Consider the following 18,007-nt stretch of genomic DNA (forward strand, 5'->3'; position numbering starts at 1 on the left):
CTTAGCTTAGTAGTACTAGTACTACTCCCTTACCACCCAGGTCCTGACAATCGAAAATCCTGCCTCTGTACTTGTCAACAGATGTACTTTGGGTCCACAACAGAGGCTCCGCCACGGAAACAGTTCACGGGCATTCATTGGCCTCGGCCGGACAGCAGAAATGGAGATCATGGAGTCGTTCTCCGATAGTCTTGTTGGTCGCCGACTCGCCATGAAATCTAATAAGAAGGTTCCAGTGCCAAGTCTTTTGTGCGTCAGCGATCCAGAGGTGCAGCCGCCGTACCTGCGAGCTAACAGCGCGTCGGCACTCCGCCAATGACCTTCTCAACCATCCACGGTCAAACCGGGGAGGACATCAGGTCAACGCGTCACGATGCGACCCCCAACTGGCCGGCGCGGTGCAGACGGGTAATACATCCGCGATTGTAGATGTGGTGAGACCTCATCGACATTCGGCAAGTTAAGGTGCAACAGCGGGGATGATCTGCGTTTCAGGCGTCACTCATCCCCCATCAGGAGGAGGTTTCCTGATGTTCAGGACCGTGCGTGAAGTTGCTCCTTTCCATATCGTCATCTACCAGACTGTCGGGGCAGGGCTTTCCCTGCCGTCTCGACCTCTCGTTGCAGTGGTGGTTCTCAACGAAAAACTTTGACAGGCGTGACAGGCGCATTGATGCTTGGACAAGTGGTACAGGTATTTAAGAGCTATATGCCCGGACTGTTCAAACAAGCTTGAAACGATTTTCGTGCCCCATCCGTTTGACGACAGGTATTGCAACACCCGTGGTCCAGGTCACATCTTGTTGCTGCCGCTATCCCAAAGGGTCTTGCAACTCAACCCAGAAATTCATCTTGTGCAGGGTGAGACGAGGGATTTCGAGTCAAAGTTCATCAACAATGGCAACTTTCATGCTCGCCTCCAACCCTGACAACGTTCTACACACCTCTGCCAATGGTCCATTGCCAGCGCAGTCTATCGATCCAGCTGAGCTGCCATGGCTCTCAAGCCTGACACCTCCCTACGAAGACTCCTCGGACCAACAACATGAATCAAAATTTTTCCAAAAGCCATCTTATCAACAAGCCGAGGCGACACAATCAGGCAATCCTGATGCAGCCCCTTCACAACCACCACCACAAGCCCAACGAACCCGACGAACTCGTCGACTCTCTTCCCTCTCCTCCTCCACCGAAACCATCAGCCCAGAGAGAGCGAAACACCTGGAGCGCAATCGCATCTCCGCCAACAAATGCAGGCTGAAGAAGAAAAAGGAACACTCCCGAATGGAAAGCATCCTCAATTTCGAGACGCGAAAACGCGATGCATTGTTATCCGAAGTGGGCCTTCTCAAGGACAAACTATGGTGCCTCAAAAACATGATCTTCGAACATGCGCAATGCGACAATCCTCACATCAACTATCAACTGGCGCGGATGACGGAGCAGGTGTTGAGCAAGAGTCCCGCTTCAGCCGCAAGCATCTCGCCCGTGTTTGCCACCAAGAGCCAACCGGACGGGTCAGCATTCTTTGCGGGAGGCGGGGAAAGAAGACCTCTCGACTCCTTCGGGGCTGCTGCGGCTGGTACTGCTGGTACTGCTGGTACTGCTGGTGCTGCTCTGTCGTCTGACATGAATCTTGTGCAGGGCTATTCGGAGACCATGTTTGAAAATCTTGTTGACATTTCCTAGCGTTGCCGTCCCTGTCCATTCTGCATATTGATCCCCATCCCGGGTTGCATTGCTCCGGTTGTTGGACCTTCTTCTTCTGGCCTTGTATTGTTTGGTATCTTTTCTTCTTTCATGACTACGATTATTTATACACATTCCTTTCTTGCTTTTGGCGGCGCTGTCGAGAATTGGCTGTGATATGATGACCCTGTCCATTTACCACCAACGCAGAATATACGGAAGTTGCCCTGGGTGGCAATTTCTGATTTACTTCTTCGATCTTTTGGGGTTTGCTTGGACCCCTCCCTAGCACGACGTAGCCGTTCTCCCCAAAGAAAAACCTATGCTCATGTTGCACATATTGCTGCTCTGTGGTCCGACTAGGAGTCGGGTTTGTGTCGCCACAGTAAAGCTACCATACTGTGCAAGACACAAAAATAACAACAACTGTACCGACTTCCCTCCGAGTGCACTTTCCATTTGAAGGAGATCTTCCCCCCTCATTTTACTCTTCAAGTTTCTTCGCCCATCCGCTTTCCAGGATCTGATAAAACACCAACCTCGGCGAGTAGGAACCCTGATAGTCCACCTACAATTCCAATCTTGGCGGAGCTGTCAAATCCTTTCCAGCGCATTACGCATCCTGCACTCGCCCCATTTGGCGGAGGAAACATCCTGCCAATCAGGATGAAGTGATCATCCCACTGTCAGTGATCTCGGGCACGGCGTCATACCTTATCGAGCTTGGCGGTTATCCATTCATTTGGGAGTTGGGAGTTTGTACTGTGCTGGGAGGACTCCAAGTACGCAAAGGTACGGTAGTAGTGTAGGAACCTGACTACTAGCACGTTTTGCATATAGGTATCATACGTGACGGTAGGTTCCTTGGAACCTACTGAAGTTACTTACGTAGTATGCTGAGTCATAATGTACGATCTCCCAAGTACTGATGTAGGTAGCAGGGCCCCAGCCATTGCGGGTCACGGGATTCTGACCCGCGGTCGAGACTACTACACCCAGCCCGTGTATGAGCCGAGCTCGTCACCTTCTCTCATTTCTGCATGCCGACATGGGTGTCTACACGGATATGATATCAATCGAATTGCGCCCGACGGCATGGAGCAACTGCTGATTGGGTGGCTGGTTTGATACCTCGATCATGGACTTTGGTATCTTTTGTCTTTTGTAGTAGTCCATGTCCTGCGAGGACGCGTGGCGTGTCCGTGTGCCAAGAGGCTCCTTTGACGAGGTTCTGACCTGGGGACAGTGGAGCTCATAACACTGTTTAATGGGGTGGAAATGGTGAGTTGAGATGTTTTGGGAGGTTTCGGTTGTACCAGCTCCAGTAGACGTGTGGCTAGTAGCTACTAGCTACTAGCTAGTAGTTACCACTAAGTCAGTATCTAGGAAGCTCGGGTCCTTGTCCACAGACCGATGGTTGTCCGGGAACGCAGAGGGTGTCCCCGGTGTACCCATGGAATCGAGTCAGTGTTATTGACCTCTGATCTACTACCTAGTACCGACTGCTTGCCCATCTTTTAGGGCAACTGTTGTCATTGTAGTCGGTAAGAAGAGAGTAGTAGAGCTCATATAATGGGCCGAGGTAGGACTGAGTACTGAGCAGTATATACTCCTTCGCGCAGTTGTTCATCTGGTTTTTTTTTTGGGCTCTTCACAAGTACACTGAGTGGGCCCTGAAATCTAGAGGCTGACAGCAACAAGCAAACCGTGCTGTACGAAATCTCGTGTGTTTATGTACCTGCTCGGTAGTGGATGGAATCAACGGACTCGACCAAAGTATACACGTCAACGTACTCGGGCGACCGTAGCTCTCAATCTCCGCGGCATCTGACTTGATGAGGCAAGTCAACCTGGTACAACCCGTCTATCGCGACTCTCCCCCCAACTGTACGGTAGTAGTGTCATCATACATAATTGACAAGATATGTACTCACGCATGGACCCCATTTTCATCTATTCCAGAAAACTGTCCACTTCTACGAGGAATTCTCCCGCTGGAGAAGATTGCCAACCAGTAATGGAGCCCGCGCTGGAGAAAAGCAGATCATGGCCCATGCATCTCAGACGGGAGCGCCGGAAACGGTTTCCAGTCCCGGAACGGCTGCGGTTGGAGTGCGAAAAGTCCAGTGCTGGACCCGCTGTTGGAGTAGTCATAAACGCCACAAAGTCAAACGGGCTCGACTCAAACGGCCGGCTGCGATAGCCGCCCGCGGGCCAGAGTTTGGAGTTTGGACCATCCGACCAGTGGAGAGTGGAGACTAACAGAGCCATCGAATCTTATAGATTGTCGTGCAAGACATGATATCTTTATCGATGGATTTTTCAAACCCCGGCCAAAGGAAGAAAAAAATAAAAATAACAAAAAACCAACAAAAAAGATGACCTCCTCGGAAGCCTTATTCAGACCCAATCTCCTTCATGACCCCCAATAACCACATTTTCCTCGAAAGCGATTCTCGAAATGACACGGACGATCATGCTCCACCATGCCTCCGGTCCTGGTCCATTCAGCGATGACAGCGACGTTTGCCACAGACCTGTGGGGAAGGGACCTTCCTGCACCTTTACTAAAAGCCAAAGGTGACAAAGCAGTCGGCGAAAAGTACCCGTGCCAAACTCGATCACTGCCTTGTCAGCTGTGGTGCTGTCACTGCTGTGTCCTGTCCCGAGAAAGACTGCCCGTCCAATCACCCCCGTATGCTCTATCATCTCCGGCATGCCAGGCCATGAGGGGCCGGTCTCTCAAACAGCGCGTGAGTGAGGCTGGTCCTTGACTGGTGGAGAGCTTCAACAGGGATCAGTCTTCCACTGCGGAGAAGGACAACTTACTCGGTACGGACCAGTGACAGGTACCTTAGGTAGGAGGTACAGTAAGGAGTCAGGTCAGTAGGGACAGTACCCAGCCCTACTTCGGTGAGAGCAGTAGTTTGATAGTAAACGGTACTAGTACCGCGCAGAGAGATATTGTGCTCTTCTGCTTCCACCAAACAGACACATAGGTAAAGCTGAGGTCAGTTCGACTACTGCCTGAAGAATCATGTACCAAAGTCAATTTCTCAAGACACACTGGGTTCCAATCATAGCTCATGCTAGTAAACGTCAACCGGGGCCGTGGCGGATAATGCAGCCTCTCCGCCCGTCTCAGCCCGTGGGGCAAACCCATAAGGTTCATCCAAATGCTGGAACAATTCGTCGACAGCTTGATGAGTGGCGCTGGTATAATACTGGACCCCGGGTCCATTCGCACAAGCTTGTGGCTCATCATATTCATATACATTTCTCCTTCCACTTCCTTACCTTACGTGTTAACCACTACCAACATAACCACCTCAAGCCATACCACTTATCCAGATATCAGATCAGGAATCATCCGTAACAGTTAAAAAGTTAAAACGACAACCATCAACATCCTCAAAAGCACATACTGCTTTAGGGCCCCCCCCCCGTCCGATCTACATCATGATCATGCCTTTGGATCACTCTCCGTCCACTTCTCGAGGCCTCGCTCAATTTCAAAAAAGAGAAATCATGGGCGTCCTCTTTGAAACGACTGAGAGGTAAGGCTGTCCCCCAAAAATCCCCCCGTTCATTCAACTTCTTGACTAAATATCTGTCATCGCGCTATCAGATATCAACAACTTCAGCCAGTAGGCATGGGTGTCACTGGGCTTGTGTGGTAGGTCATTCCTGGGCAATTTCCGACTCAGGATCTAAACACCCGCATCTTCTCAGGCAGTTCTGACCAAATCATCAGCTCTGCCGGAGACCAAATCGGTCACCAAACAGTAGCAGTGAAAAAATTGCCTGAACCATTCAAGACTGCCAACATCGCCAAACATATGTACCGCGAGATCAAATTATTGAAACATCTTCAGCATGAAAATGTGAGTCGGCCTCCATTTTGATTCCAGCAGCCATTCGGGGATCGGCCAGGACTCTTGAGATGGTTGGGAATGTGACATGGAATGGTTGCTGATCTCTGAATCTAGATCATTCATTTAAAGGACATCTTCATCTCTCCCTCGGAGGAAATGTACGTATACTTCATTGTGTGACCATTCCATTAATATCCTCCGCCTTGGGACAAGGAACGCTAATGCCTTTCTCTTATTAGCTACCTTATTACCGATCTCATGGCGACAGACCTCCACACTCTCCTCAACACTAAGAGAATGGACAATCAATTCACCGAATACTTTCTATATCAAATAATGGTATCTTGTCCCCGCCATCCTCCCCTCAATTGACTCGGAAATGTCCTTCTTGCTAACCTTGCACGACCTTCAGCGCGGCCTCAAATACGTCCACTCCGCCGGTGTGGTCCATCGTGATCTGAAACCCGGCAATATCCTCGTTAATGAAAATTGCGATCTCAAAATATGCGACTTTGGCTTGGCTCGCATGCAGGAAAAAGACATGACCGGCTATGTGGCCACTCGCTACTACCGAGCTCCCGAAATCATGCTCACCTGGCGACAATACGACGAGAAAGTGGACATTTGGAGTGTCGGCTGCATTCTCGCGGAGATGTTGACGGGCAAGCCTCTGTTCCCGGGCAAAAACCACGTTCATCAATTTTGTATTATTACGGAGGTGCTGGGAAGTCCACCCGAGCATGTGGTCAAGAACATTTCAAGCCCTAATGTAAGTTCCAATATTTCCTCTTGTCTTTGGGTCGGTCTTCTGACACCCAGGCAAAACGCGCTAACACAGTCTTGAACAGACTTTAAAATTCATCGAGTCGCTCCCTGAGCGACCTCGAAAATCATTCTCCTCAATCATTCCAGACGGCAACAAAAAAGGTGGGCTCCCCTCATCCATTTCAGACATTGTCATTTCTCTTCCAAACTAACATTGATTATATCCCCAGCCACGGATCTACTAGACAAACTTCTTCGCTACGATCCCCAAGAACGAATGTCTGCTGTCGATGCTCTCCAGTCACCTTACCTGGCTACATATCACGATCCAGAGGATGAACCGGTGGCACCGTTATCCTTTGACTGGTCTGTACTAGAAGCTGACCTTCCCACGGACACATGGAAGGAGATTATGTATTCCGAGGTTTTGGCATATCATGAGCATTCACCTGGGATGAAAGAGAGGAACGACGGATCTTTTCATTTGAGTGAGCCTTTTGACGGGATGGATCTTGGTTGATATTGTTGTGTATATCAGTTCAATTGTCCTCTTTGAGATGGGGGGGACCTTTACCCAGTTGCGGTAGGTCCATGTGAGAGTTTTGAGTCAGTACCTATAATTAGTCGGAATACGATGGCGGCTGTGATATACCCCTCCAAGATCTTTCCAGTGTAAATCTACATCGTAGACTTTCACAGATAGCACTGATGAGAATCCTCTTACATGGAATTTAGACTCTGCGATCAAGGTCAAGATCGACGGGCATAACGTCAACAGCTTGGATAAAGCGCGCATGTTCGGGACTGCCGGTCAAAAAAAAATACCGTCATTATCATTAAAAGGGTCTCATTATCTTTAAACATGAACAACAAAGGAAAGAAAAGAAACAAACCCCCATGAATTCATCAGTCCGTGACCGTCCACCCGTGTCTTCCGAGCGGACCGTCCCAATGACAGCTCAAAGTGAAAAGGTGTATATTCTCCATCACGATCAATGGTGGAGATCCCTTAGTAGCGCAATTGATCGACACTGTCAAATCAGTAAGCGAAATGCCAGGACCCGACACAATGGTAAATGCATCGATGCACTCGATGTCGATCCCAAGCCATCCATTTCACTTTGACGTCAGACAACAACACTGTACCAGAGGCGCGACGTGTGCCTCGACCGCACTCGTCTCATGCGGCAGGCCCTAGGCGCCCTCGCCAGGGTTCACTTGAGAGACTGCCGGTTGCTGATGCTGATGCTGATGCTGATGCTGGTCATGGTCATGGTCATGGTCATGGTCATGACGATGGTTTTGACGTGAATTCGCAACATCCAGGAAGGCGTAGACGTTGGTGAAAGCGAAAAGTGCCCTGTGTTGAAAACGAGACCTGGGGGTCAGTTTCCAAAGGCCTGAAGATTCCGGGTACCAGACCACATGTACTCTGGATCCAGAGTGACTAAAGAGTCAAGGGGTCTTTCAAGCGAAGCATCAACAGACTTGAACGTACCATTCAACTGCCGCCACCACAATCAAGGCTTGCACCGCGTGACAGCTGCCATAATTGCAGGCACTTGGCTTGGGGATCAACACCGCCAAAGCAATCCAGCCACTCAGCCACAGGGCCATGGTCACGAACTCCATCGCGGGAATCACAACCTCATGCGAGAAGCGCGGGAGCCAGATCGGAGCCAGGCCAAGGTATGGCACTGCGACGACGAGTGTCCAACAGCCATTGAATAACATGTAGTAGATCACGTTTGAGACGGACCATCCATCGTACAGGGATGCGATAACTTTGTTGGGGAGACGAGGCTTGTTAGCAGTGGCTTAGATGTTTGGGTACATATGCTACTCAGCAAGATCCATCTGTGGAGCTTGAAGATATCGATCCGAGACCTGGTTTGTGTTGGATGGCAGCTGGGGGGGGGGGAGAGACGAACTATACGCGGTCAAGCCAATTGTTGCTAGAGCGAGAGCCGCCTGAACCAGGCGAACTGGATATACCCAATTGAGCATGTTGTATTGGAATTTGGGGGTCAACGAGACGGATCACAGCAGCAGGACTGGATGATTTGTCTTGTCAGACTTGTCAGACTTGTCAAGTATAGTTGAAGGCCTCGTGGAATCTGTTCGGTAGATTTCACCCTGGGGCCTTTCAAGTCGTCTCAAGTTGAAGCTCAAGGCTGAGAATTCTCAACAAGAAATTCAGGGGCAATATAACCGTATTTCTAACATCAATTGTTTCCCGATCTCAAGACTGCCCTTCTTTTATTGAGAGACCTCGGGCATGCTGGGCCCCGAGCAGCCTCCATCCCGTGTCCTCCTGCACTTCCAACTTCCTCACTTACAAGCCGAGGCGTCTGTTCCATGACGTGATGGGAACCTCAGATCTGGAACTATCCATCGCGACAAGCACGAACTCTTCAGCCAGTCTAGCCGACAAGAGTCTAGCTTGTCAATCTTGAGCGGAAAGAAATGTCCATGTTAGGCTTCAATCTCCACGGGAGACGGTAGATCACGGAATCCCGCCAGAGGAACTAAGTTAAGGATCTGTGGTCCGCCTGCTTGCGAGCCCTGTGCTTGCCATGTTAGCCTGCTATGATCCTGGTCGCCATGGGAGTCTGAGCGGTTCTTTCAGGGCCATTTGGGCCTGTGATGGCCTCCAGCATTTATGGACCCCAATAGCTCGCCCATCAGTACGCTCGAGCTTAGATGTTGTCTTCCCCCAGTCCACATCGCAAAGCTTGAATTCGCGGCCCAGCTCGGCTTGCAGGACACAGACACTTCAATTCTTTCGAAAAGGAAAGACTGACGGGGCATTGGCATAGAGTATGATTCAGAGTTTGTATATGCGTATGTTTGTTTGTGCGAGTTCTGCCGAGTACGTTGACTTCGGCAACTGTCGATCTCACATGGAACGAAACCGAGGCATCTCGAAAAGGGTGCCTCAACGGGCGATCACTCCACCGATTGTCGCCGGGTGCTGACCGACTTTGGATATCTTATTTCTGAGGATTCGTTGGTTTGGCTGATTGAGCTAAAGAAACATGAACATGAAGGGTGATCTTCAATTCTGGTAGTAGTAGATACTTTGTCTACGGTCAATGTTTCTGTCTGGTCTTCCCTGCATTCATATAGCTAGCTGGCAGACTCGGCACTGTCCCCATCATAGTGAAGCAAACGAGAGAGTTTGGCGGCTCGCATGGTACAAGCCAATCGAGTCAAATCCCGAGTCCAAGAGGACCGTCTTCAACATTTGTGTATAAAGGGGGTGAAAAAAAAGCCATTGACGTAGCTCACAAGCTTTGATGCGCACACGGCGGTGACTCTGTGAAGGTCTCGAGAAGCACAGCCAAGTAAGTAATGGTCAGATCAATAAAACCAGGTCATATGACCTATAAGGAGATGGGAGGGCCTATGTACAAAACGATACTCCGAAACCCCAGCGACTCCCCAAGTATTTTTACACGTGCTCTGAACTTTTTGACTCCCTCAGACAGGGAGAATTGCGGCACGCATTCGAGTTGTATACATCTTCCACTAGTCCTTCTTCGAGAGCAGAGCTCGCACAGCATCCATCACACCGATTGACTTTTGATCCGCAGGCTCGATCGCTGACCGAGCAGCGTCGGGTTCGCTGGAAGAAGGCCTCTGTCCAGCAGCTTCCTTGGCCGCTGCCTCGATAGCTGCATGACGCTCACGCCATTCCCGATCCTCCTTGTCACGGATCTCGAGCTCACGGAGCCATGCATCACGCTTCTCCTGTGCTTTTCGCTCCTCGACGGCCTGTTCGAATTCGCGGCGCTGTTGGCGCTCGGTCTTAAAGTACATTCCACCCGCGACGATAGCGACAAGTGTAAAAGCCTGAGCGTAGATACGCGCACGGAACATGCGGTTCATTTCCGCAGAGTCGCCGGCTCGCATCGATCGGTAGGCACGGTAGAGGGCGTAGCATGTTGCGGCGCATCCTGAGAGGAGGGAGAGACGGCACGGTCAGCCCTTCGATGCCGTAACACGGAGTGGATTGCGATCGAGAGCAGAGGACTCACCTAAGGGGATCAGTGGCTCTTCCTTTAGACGTCGGGTAAACTTCTGTGCACCGCTCTCCTCCTTGAATTGGCTATCGAAAGGGATCGGGATTAGCTCTTCATCTTCAAGCGGAACGATCCCAGTCCAAAAGGCATTGCGCGACCGCGCAGACTCGTGGCTCTGTAGTCCAACAAGCTGCTTCTTCCTTGTTCAAGATGAGAGGACTTACGGGCTCTCGTCAAAAGACGAAGGGACCGGTGAACGATTCATGATTTCTGTGAGTCGCGTGAGCTTGTTGGGAAAGATGAGGTCGGTACGCAGGTGGATTGCGATCGGACTACTCGGCGAGTCGGCGGCGGGTCTTCCTTATCGTCGAGGGTGGCAATGGTATGTCCGGAGGTGCTCTTCCTCGCGGGTATCTCGCGGGAATTGGTCTGAGAATGACCTTTCAGTCAAGACCCCCGTTCAAGACTCAGATCACAGGCTCACGACGAGATGTGGGATGAATAATTTTCAAGTGGTCAAGTTACATCTGCGCTATGAAGCTTTTTAGGACGGCCGGTAAAGGCAAAGGGGTGTGCAACCGGGCATACGAAGCCCGCTCTAGTACTATAGATCTGAGGAACCCCGATTTCGTCTTAGTACTGTCCCGATCTAATCAGATGACCGGAGGTGGCGAAGAGAAATCATTGATTCAAAGGATCCAATCAAGGTCAACTATCATGATAGAATACGGCATGTCTTACTCGCGAATCCTGGATTGGAAGATCTAGAATCTTTGTTCAACAAGACTCGAATTATCGCTCGTGTTGATATCTGAGCCCATCTGTAGAACCGTAATATAAGCACGTCATGCTGAGGGTAGCTTTTCGGTAGTTCACCGTCACTAATAATGAATCAGCCTGTTCAAAAGTACGCTCGATGGATTCTATCATCGAAGGAAGTGTGCCGCTCAATAGCAAATGGCAACAGCTGAATCCTTCGTTTATTCGCTCCAGTCAGAGGTCAAACCCCCAGGTCATGCAGGGTGAGAATTTAGCACAAATAAGAACTCTGTAATAATCACTTGAAGACTGTTCAATTGCAAGCTCAGGCCATCCTGTACATGAATCCATCCCCTCTCACAATCCAGAGAGGTATATACAATTCGTGAACTGGAAGCTTCATCATTGACCTCCAAGCCAACTACTACAATCAATTGATTGATCTACGAAGAACCAGCAAGGACCCGACCCTGGGTGGATGACATAAGAAGTCAAGCTCCGATTGCGGTGCCGCCTCCGCATGAAAAAGAGTCAGAGGGGCAACAATGCCGTCTGGGTCATATTTTTCTTGTGCTCCTCTCTCTCCTTCCAAAAATTTTGCCGGTGTTCAAATTCATTCCTGGAGAGAGCGCCAGAAGTCAGGAACTTTCATCATGTCTGAGGAAACTGTCACAACTCCAGTGACTCCCAAAATGAGTGGCTTGGCTTTGACCGAGTACTCCGCCGCGCCCACTCCTCCATCCGAGCGCTCTGAGCGTATCCCCGGTGTGCCTCCCAATTGGGGCATCCCGGAGGCCTTCCTGCTTCCAAACGGGTATCCAGACGTAAGTAGATATCCGCGGTCACTGAAGATCATTGATACTCCCCTCACAATCGCCAACTGATACTGTGGTGCCGACACTAATATCATATCCCCCAATTTGTCATAGTATCTCAGATTGATTCTCACCTCCCGAGTATACGACGTGATCGACGAAAGCCCTCTCACTCATGCCGTCAATCTCAGCAATCGACTCGAAAGCCGAGTTCTCCTTAAGCGAGAAGACTTGCTACCCGTCTTCAGCTTCAAGCTTCGTGGCGCCTACAATAAGATGGCCCACCTGAACCAAGAACAGCGTTGGAAGGGTGTGGTGGCTTGCTCCGCTGGCAATCACGCTCAAGGAGTTGCTTATTCGGCTCGACACCTGCGCATTCCCGCGACCATTGTGATGCCCGAGGGTACACCGGCTATTAAGCACTTGAATGTCGCTCGCCTTGGAGGCAGTGTCGTCCTCCACGGCAACGACTTCGATGCTGCCAAGGAAGAGGCACACCGATTGGAGAAGCAGCACGGCTTGACCAACATCCCTCCATTCGACGACCCCTATGTTATTGCTGGTCAGGGTACCATTGGTATGGAGTTGCTGCGCCAGGCAAACTTGGAGAAGTTGGAGGCAGTATTTTGCGGCGTCGGCGGCGGCGGCCTCATCGCCGGTATCGGTGTGTACTTGAAGCGCATTGCCCCTCACGTCAGAATCATTGGAGTCGAAGCCCATGAAGCCAATGCCATGGCCCAGTCTCTGCATGGCGGTGAACGTGTCCTCCTCAAGGAAGTTGGGCTTTTTGCAGACGGTGCGGCTGTCAAGACTGTAGGCGAGGAGACTTGGCGGGTTAGCCGGGAGGTCATCGATGAAGTAGTCCAGGTCTCCACCGACGAGATCTGTGCTGCCATCAAAGATGTCTTCGAAGACACCCGGTCTGTCATCGAGCCTGCTGGGGCACTTAGTCTCGCAGGACTGAAGAAGTGGTGCTCCAGAAACCCCAGCCCTGACCCCGGCCGCGAGCTCGTCGCGGTGACGTCCGGTGCCAACATGGATTTCGACAGACTGCGTTTTGTCGCTGAGCGTGCTGCTCTTGGTGAGAAAAAGGAGGCTCTCCTGAGTGTCAATATCCCCGAAAAGCCCGGTGCCTTCTTCAAGCTTGTCGAAGTCATTCTACCTCACGCGGTGACTGCGTTCAGCTACCGCTATGCTCGTGATGAGTCGGCCGACGTGCTCATGGGAATTTCATTGTCTGCCCAAACGGGGCGCGATGATCTCATGAAGATCATGGGTGATCTGGAACATGCTGGTATGTCCGTTCGGGACTTGAGCGACGATGAATTGGCCAAGCGTCACGTCCGCTTCATGGTGGGAGGCCGTTCCGACGTCGCCGACGAGCGTCTCTTCATGTTCGAGTTCCCTGAGCGACCTGGTGCGCTCGCGAAATTCTTGACCACGCTTCGCCCCAGTCAGAACATCTCTCTCTTCCACTACCGCAATTACGGCGGTGACGTGGGTAAGGTCCTTGCGGCTATTCAGTGCCCAGCTGAGGAGAAAGACGGTTTGGAGTCTTTCTTGAGAGACTTGGGATATCCTTTCAGCGAGCATACTGACTCGCCTACATACCGCACTTTCCTCCGCTCTTAAAGAGTTTGGCGATTGGAAGAGCAGTCTCGCCACGGGTCATAGAAAACAAAAAGTAATCGGCCTTTCACATATTATGACGCATTTTTATACCTTTTTGCTTCCTTCGATGTTAGCGGTCCTCGTGCACAATGACTTGATGCCCATTTCCTTTTTTTTCGGCGTTCATCACTTATGAGATAGACTACAGGAAGGCCAATTCAAATTATCAGCTGCCTTGAGCAGTGTTCTTGAATAAATTTTCCCGTATAAAACACAGCTCGCTGTACATTCAAACCGCTCCTTTGACTATCGAGCTAGGACTCCACGATCTTATGAATGCTAAGTTGAATTCGAGAAGTTGAAAGACAATGCGTGCTGTAAACAATCTTATCACCTGTGCCTCTACACTTCTTCGATGTGGACCCGCTCTTTGGACTTGCCCGGAATTTCGGCAAAACAGAAGCCCCGGGCAACATTCTTCCCATTGTAGGCCATTGCGGAGCATAGCGACGACGTCGTTACCGGTTGACGTCCTTCTCTGTCAAAACCACCATTGCAGAGTCCTGAGGATCATTGAGCTGCAAATTCACGAGTTCAACCTACTCAGTTCACCATGTTCTCGCTCCGCACCGTCCTCGGAGCGCCGAGCGCCCTTCGCCAGCTCCTTCCGGCCGTTTCTCGCCGATCGATCCCCGGCTCCGTTTCATTTCGTCCTTTCTCACACATGGTTCAGAATGGCCTCACGAGGCTACGGAATTCGTCTGCAGGTGCTGGCAATGCTGTCGCTTCCTTAGTCGGCGCGAGTCGCCAGGTCGAGCAGATCCGCGGCATGAAGACCCGCTCCTCCGTCAAGCGGTTGTGCGATGGCTGCAAGGTACGGAATCCAGCATCCTGTTGGGGTCGAATTTGTCTCGACAGGATACCATTCCAGACCAAGATAATTGATATCTGCTTTCTAGCCTGTTCGCCGCAAGAATCGCGTCTACATCATCTGGTGAGGATACTCCGACTTATCAACGTCTACATCGCCCGGACTTCGCTAACTCGTGGACCGTTCTCTAGCTCCAAGAATGCCAAGCATAAACAACGACAAGGCAAATGAATATCGACTTCTCAATTTGCTCTCAGAATCATGACTCGCATCTACGGCGATACTCCTGGTCCGGCATTGAATCTCAGCGTCATGCGAAGCGCCCTACACTCTAAGTTTGACTAAAGTTTCCCGCACACATTGAAGTCATGAATCGCCGTCGATCTCATAAAATACCCCATTCTTATCTTCGATTCGGTCTCAATGTGGCGGACTCTCACGGCGCTCAGATGTTTTATTACTTGTACACTAGCTTCACTACGAGCATATACAGTCCTCATGATTTTTAAGAATCTCAGTGTCTTCTTACATTGACGATTTATTCACGTTTTTCTGCGCTCTAAGTGCTGTGGTTCAGGCCGAACTCTTTGGACAATCTATAAAATTTGCAATCAAAGCGTCACAGTTCATCCATAGACTAACATTCGTACGTTGTAGGCGGTCTTGTAATTCGCCGTCCCTGAGAGGCTGCATATCACGTGATCCGTTCCTGGCTTCCCCGAACTTTTTTTCCCGTCAAAACACGCTCGAGGATAAATCGTTTTGAAGTTGACCAATCTTGGTGAGAGTTGATTGTCGTCATGAGGACCCCTTGTCTTGCACGGCTTCCCTACCGTGCTGTGTCTGGTTTGACCAGCACTGCCCGTTTTCAGTCACAGAGCCTTCTCCGTCTGAGATGCGCATCCACGGCCGCCTTGCGGCCCTCCGGAGTCGCGCCGGCTTATCAGTCGGTTTTGAAGCAATGGGAACAGCGCCGCAATGCCGCATCTGCCAGTGCTGCTGCAGTGTACGTGAAACTACTCTTTCTTTGGTCTCGCCTCGTTCCAATAATTAAATCTTTCTTGTCTTTAGTCTCGAGGCTGCCGCTGCGAGTCCCGATAGCTTGTCGCAAGCCGCCATCATCGACAATTTGGATCCCATCGAGGCCGCCCGCTTGGACAAAGTTCGAAACATCGGTATTGCCGTACGTAACATGCTTGCGATGCGAATGCTCATCTGCTCGGTCTCTAACGTATATCTATCGATCGACAGGCCCACATTGACAGCGGCAAGACTACCTGTACCGAGCGAGTTCTCTTCTACACCGGTCGTATCAAGGCTATTCACGAGGTCCGCGGACGAGATGCTGTCGGCGCCAAAATGGACTCGATGGATCTTGAGCGTGAGAAGGGTATCACCATTCAGTCTGCGGCCACCTTCTGTGACTGGGTCAAGAAGGATAAACAAGGTGTTGATCAAAAGTACCATATCAACTTGATTGACACGCCTGGTCACATTGATTTCACCATCGAAGTCGAGAGAGCGCTGCGCGTTCTGGATGGTGCCGTCATGATCTTGTGTGCTGTCTCTGGTGTCCAGTCTCAGACCATTACTGTTGATCGTCAAATGCGTCGTTACAATGTTCCCCGTATCTCCTTCGTGAACAAGATGGATCGCATGGGCGCCAACCCTTTCAAGGCCATTGACCAGATCAACTCCAAGCTGAAGATGCCTGCTGCGGCAGTCCAGGTTCCCATTGGTGCCGAGGATGAGTTTGAGGGCGTCGTCGACCTGATTCGCATGAAGGCCCTCTACAACAGGGGCGAGAGTGGTGAAACTATTGTCGAGTCCGAAGAGATCCCTGACAAGGTCAAGGACATTGCCATTGAACGACGGGCTAAGCTCATTGAGACTCTCGCAGATGTTGATGATGAAATTGCCGAGATTTTCCTGGATGAGGGCGAGCCTACCGAAGACCAGCTCCGCGCCGCGATTCGCCGATCCACTATCGGTCTCAAATTCACTCCTGTCTTCATGGGATCTGCTCTGGCCAACAAGTCCGTTCAACCCATGCTTGACGGTGTCATTGATTTCTTGCCCAATCCTTCGGAGGTTGAGAACCTGGCCCTGGACCAAAAGCGCAATGAGGCTTCCGTGAAGCTTGTGCCCTACAACTCCCTGCCCTTTGTCGGTCTTGCTTTCAAGCTGGAGGAGAGTAACTTTGGCCAGTTGACATACATCCGTGTTTACCAGGGTACCCTTCGCAAGGGCTCCAACGTCTTCAATGCTCGCAACAACAAGAAAGTCAAGATCCCTCGTATTGTGCGCATGCATTCCAACGAGATGGAGGAAGTCAACGAGATTGGTGCTGGTGAAATCTGTGCCGTGTTTGGTGTTGAATGTGCTTCTGGTGATACCTTTACCGATGGCCAGCTCGGCTACAGCATGTCGTCAATGTTCGTTCCCGAACCCGTCATTTCTCTCTCCATCAAGCCCAAGCAGACCAAGGATGCCGCCAATTTCTCCAAGGCCATGGCCCGGTTCCAACGTGAGGATCCTACCTTCCGTGTGACCTATGATAGCGAAAGCGAACAAACCATCATCTCCGGTATGGGTGAGCTGCACCTTGATATCTACGTGGAGCGTATGCGCCGAGAGTACCGTGTGGACTGTGAGACTGGTCAGCCTCAGGTCGCATACCGTGAGACGATTGGTCGTCGCGTTGAGTTCGATCACTTGCTCAAGAAGCAGACTGGTGGTGCTGGTGACTATGCCCGTGTCATGGGGTGGATGGAGCCTACCGGTGCTCTTGAGGAGAACAAGTTCGAGCAGCAGGTTGTTGGTGGCAGTATCTCTGAGAAGTTCTTGTATGCTTGTGAGAAGGGTTTCAATATCTCTTGCGAGAAGGGTCCTCTTATCGGCCACAAGGTGCTCGGTACCTCGATGGTCATCAACGATGGTGCCACTCACATGACTGATTCGTCCGAAATGGCCTTCAAGAACGCTACCCAGCAAGCCTTCCGTAAGGCTTTCACTGAGAGTAACCCTGCCGTCCTGGAGCCCTTGATGAAGACTGTGGTCACTGCTCCTTCTGAGTTCCAAGGTGATGTCATTGGTCTGTTGAACAAGCGTGGTGCTACCATCAACGACACCGAGACTGGTGTTGATGAGTTCACCATCTACGCGGACTGCAGTCTAAACGGCATGTTCGGCTTCAGCTCCAACCTCCGTGCTGCTACCCAGGGCAAGGGTGAATATACGATGGAGTTCAGCCACTACGAGAAGGCTCCTCCACAAGTCCAGTAAGTTTCCATGATTCGCGGTACTGCGTTTCACTCTGTAGAAGTCGATGCTAACATAAATTCTCCCTCTTCCAGAAAGGAACTTATCGCCAAGTACCAGAAGGCCCAGGCCGACCGAAACAAGAAATAAGCTTGTTCGTCAGCATAAGCTTCGTCATGAAGTTTCCAACACTGGCCACCTCCTCCTTTTCTCCTCTTGTAAACTACTTCCTGACCTTTTATCCGCCCTCCACCATGGCCAGATGGTGCTTCTGGCTACCACTTCAGTGAACCCCATGCAAAGAAGATTTTTGTTTCATAGCAAAAGTATGGTTTC

At 50.8% G+C, this 18,007-nt stretch overlaps 7 protein-coding genes across 7 annotated transcripts; 5 read left to right on the top strand and 2 right to left on the bottom strand.

The window, feature by feature from the left end:
• Window positions 1-897: 897 nt before the first annotated feature.
• Window positions 898-1,689, top strand: N7539_006686 (bZIP transcription factor; the record flags this gene model as incomplete). Its single annotated transcript, XM_056936287.1, has 1 exon — window positions 898-1,689. The coding sequence occupies one exon, from the start codon at window positions 898-900 to the stop codon at window positions 1,687-1,689; it is 792 nt and encodes a 263-aa protein (XP_056788222.1).
• A 3,459-nt stretch (window positions 1,690-5,148) lies between these two features.
• N7539_006687 (Mitogen-activated protein kinase HOG1) lies at window positions 5,149-6,849 on the top strand (the record flags this gene model as incomplete). The annotated part of the gene is made up of 8 exons (XM_056936288.1): window positions 5,149-5,246; window positions 5,318-5,365; window positions 5,444-5,573; window positions 5,679-5,722; window positions 5,804-5,903; window positions 5,977-6,333; window positions 6,413-6,491; window positions 6,560-6,849. The coding sequence occupies 8 exons, from the start codon at window positions 5,149-5,151 to the stop codon at window positions 6,847-6,849; spliced, it is 1,146 nt and encodes a 381-aa protein (XP_056788223.1).
• A 674-nt stretch (window positions 6,850-7,523) lies between these two features.
• On the bottom strand, window positions 7,524-8,063 carry N7539_006688 (MARVEL domain-containing protein; the record flags this gene model as incomplete). Its single annotated transcript, XM_056936289.1, has 2 exons — window positions 7,524-7,776; window positions 7,828-8,063. 2 exons carry the CDS (start codon window positions 8,061-8,063, stop codon window positions 7,524-7,526), a joined length of 489 nt encoding a protein of 162 aa, XP_056788224.1.
• A 1,797-nt stretch (window positions 8,064-9,860) lies between these two features.
• Window positions 9,861-10,619, bottom strand: rcf1 (respiratory supercomplex assembly factor RCF1; the record flags this gene model as incomplete). Its single annotated transcript, XM_056936290.1, has 3 exons — window positions 9,861-10,288; window positions 10,370-10,527; window positions 10,579-10,619. 3 exons carry the CDS (start codon window positions 10,617-10,619, stop codon window positions 9,861-9,863), a joined length of 627 nt encoding a protein of 208 aa, XP_056788225.1.
• Window positions 10,620-11,766: 1,147 nt separating this feature from the next.
• On the top strand, window positions 11,767-13,560 carry N7539_006690 (threonine dehydratase, biosynthetic; the record flags this gene model as incomplete). Its single annotated transcript, XM_056936291.1, has 2 exons — window positions 11,767-11,937; window positions 12,043-13,560. 2 exons carry the CDS (start codon window positions 11,767-11,769, stop codon window positions 13,558-13,560), a joined length of 1,689 nt encoding a protein of 562 aa, XP_056788226.1.
• Window positions 13,561-14,152: 592 nt separating this feature from the next.
• N7539_006691 (50S ribosomal protein L36) lies at window positions 14,153-14,641 on the top strand (the record flags this gene model as incomplete). The annotated part of the gene is made up of 3 exons (XM_056936292.1): window positions 14,153-14,413; window positions 14,499-14,533; window positions 14,602-14,641. 3 exons carry the CDS (start codon window positions 14,153-14,155, stop codon window positions 14,639-14,641), a joined length of 336 nt encoding a protein of 111 aa, XP_056788227.1.
• A 569-nt stretch (window positions 14,642-15,210) lies between these two features.
• Window positions 15,211-17,821, top strand: N7539_006692 (elongation factor G; the record flags this gene model as incomplete). The annotated part of the gene is made up of 4 exons (XM_056936293.1): window positions 15,211-15,416; window positions 15,482-15,593; window positions 15,662-17,691; window positions 17,767-17,821. 4 exons carry the CDS (start codon window positions 15,211-15,213, stop codon window positions 17,819-17,821), a joined length of 2,403 nt encoding a protein of 800 aa, XP_056788228.1.
• Window positions 17,822-18,007: the final 186 nt, after the last annotated feature.

The sequence above is a fragment of the Penicillium diatomitis genome (genome assembly GCF_028827545.1).
Source record: "Penicillium diatomitis strain IBT 30728 chromosome Unknown utg000009l_segment0_segment0, whole genome shotgun sequence".
Taxonomy (NCBI): Eukaryota; Fungi; Ascomycota; class Eurotiomycetes; order Eurotiales; family Aspergillaceae; genus Penicillium; species Penicillium diatomitis.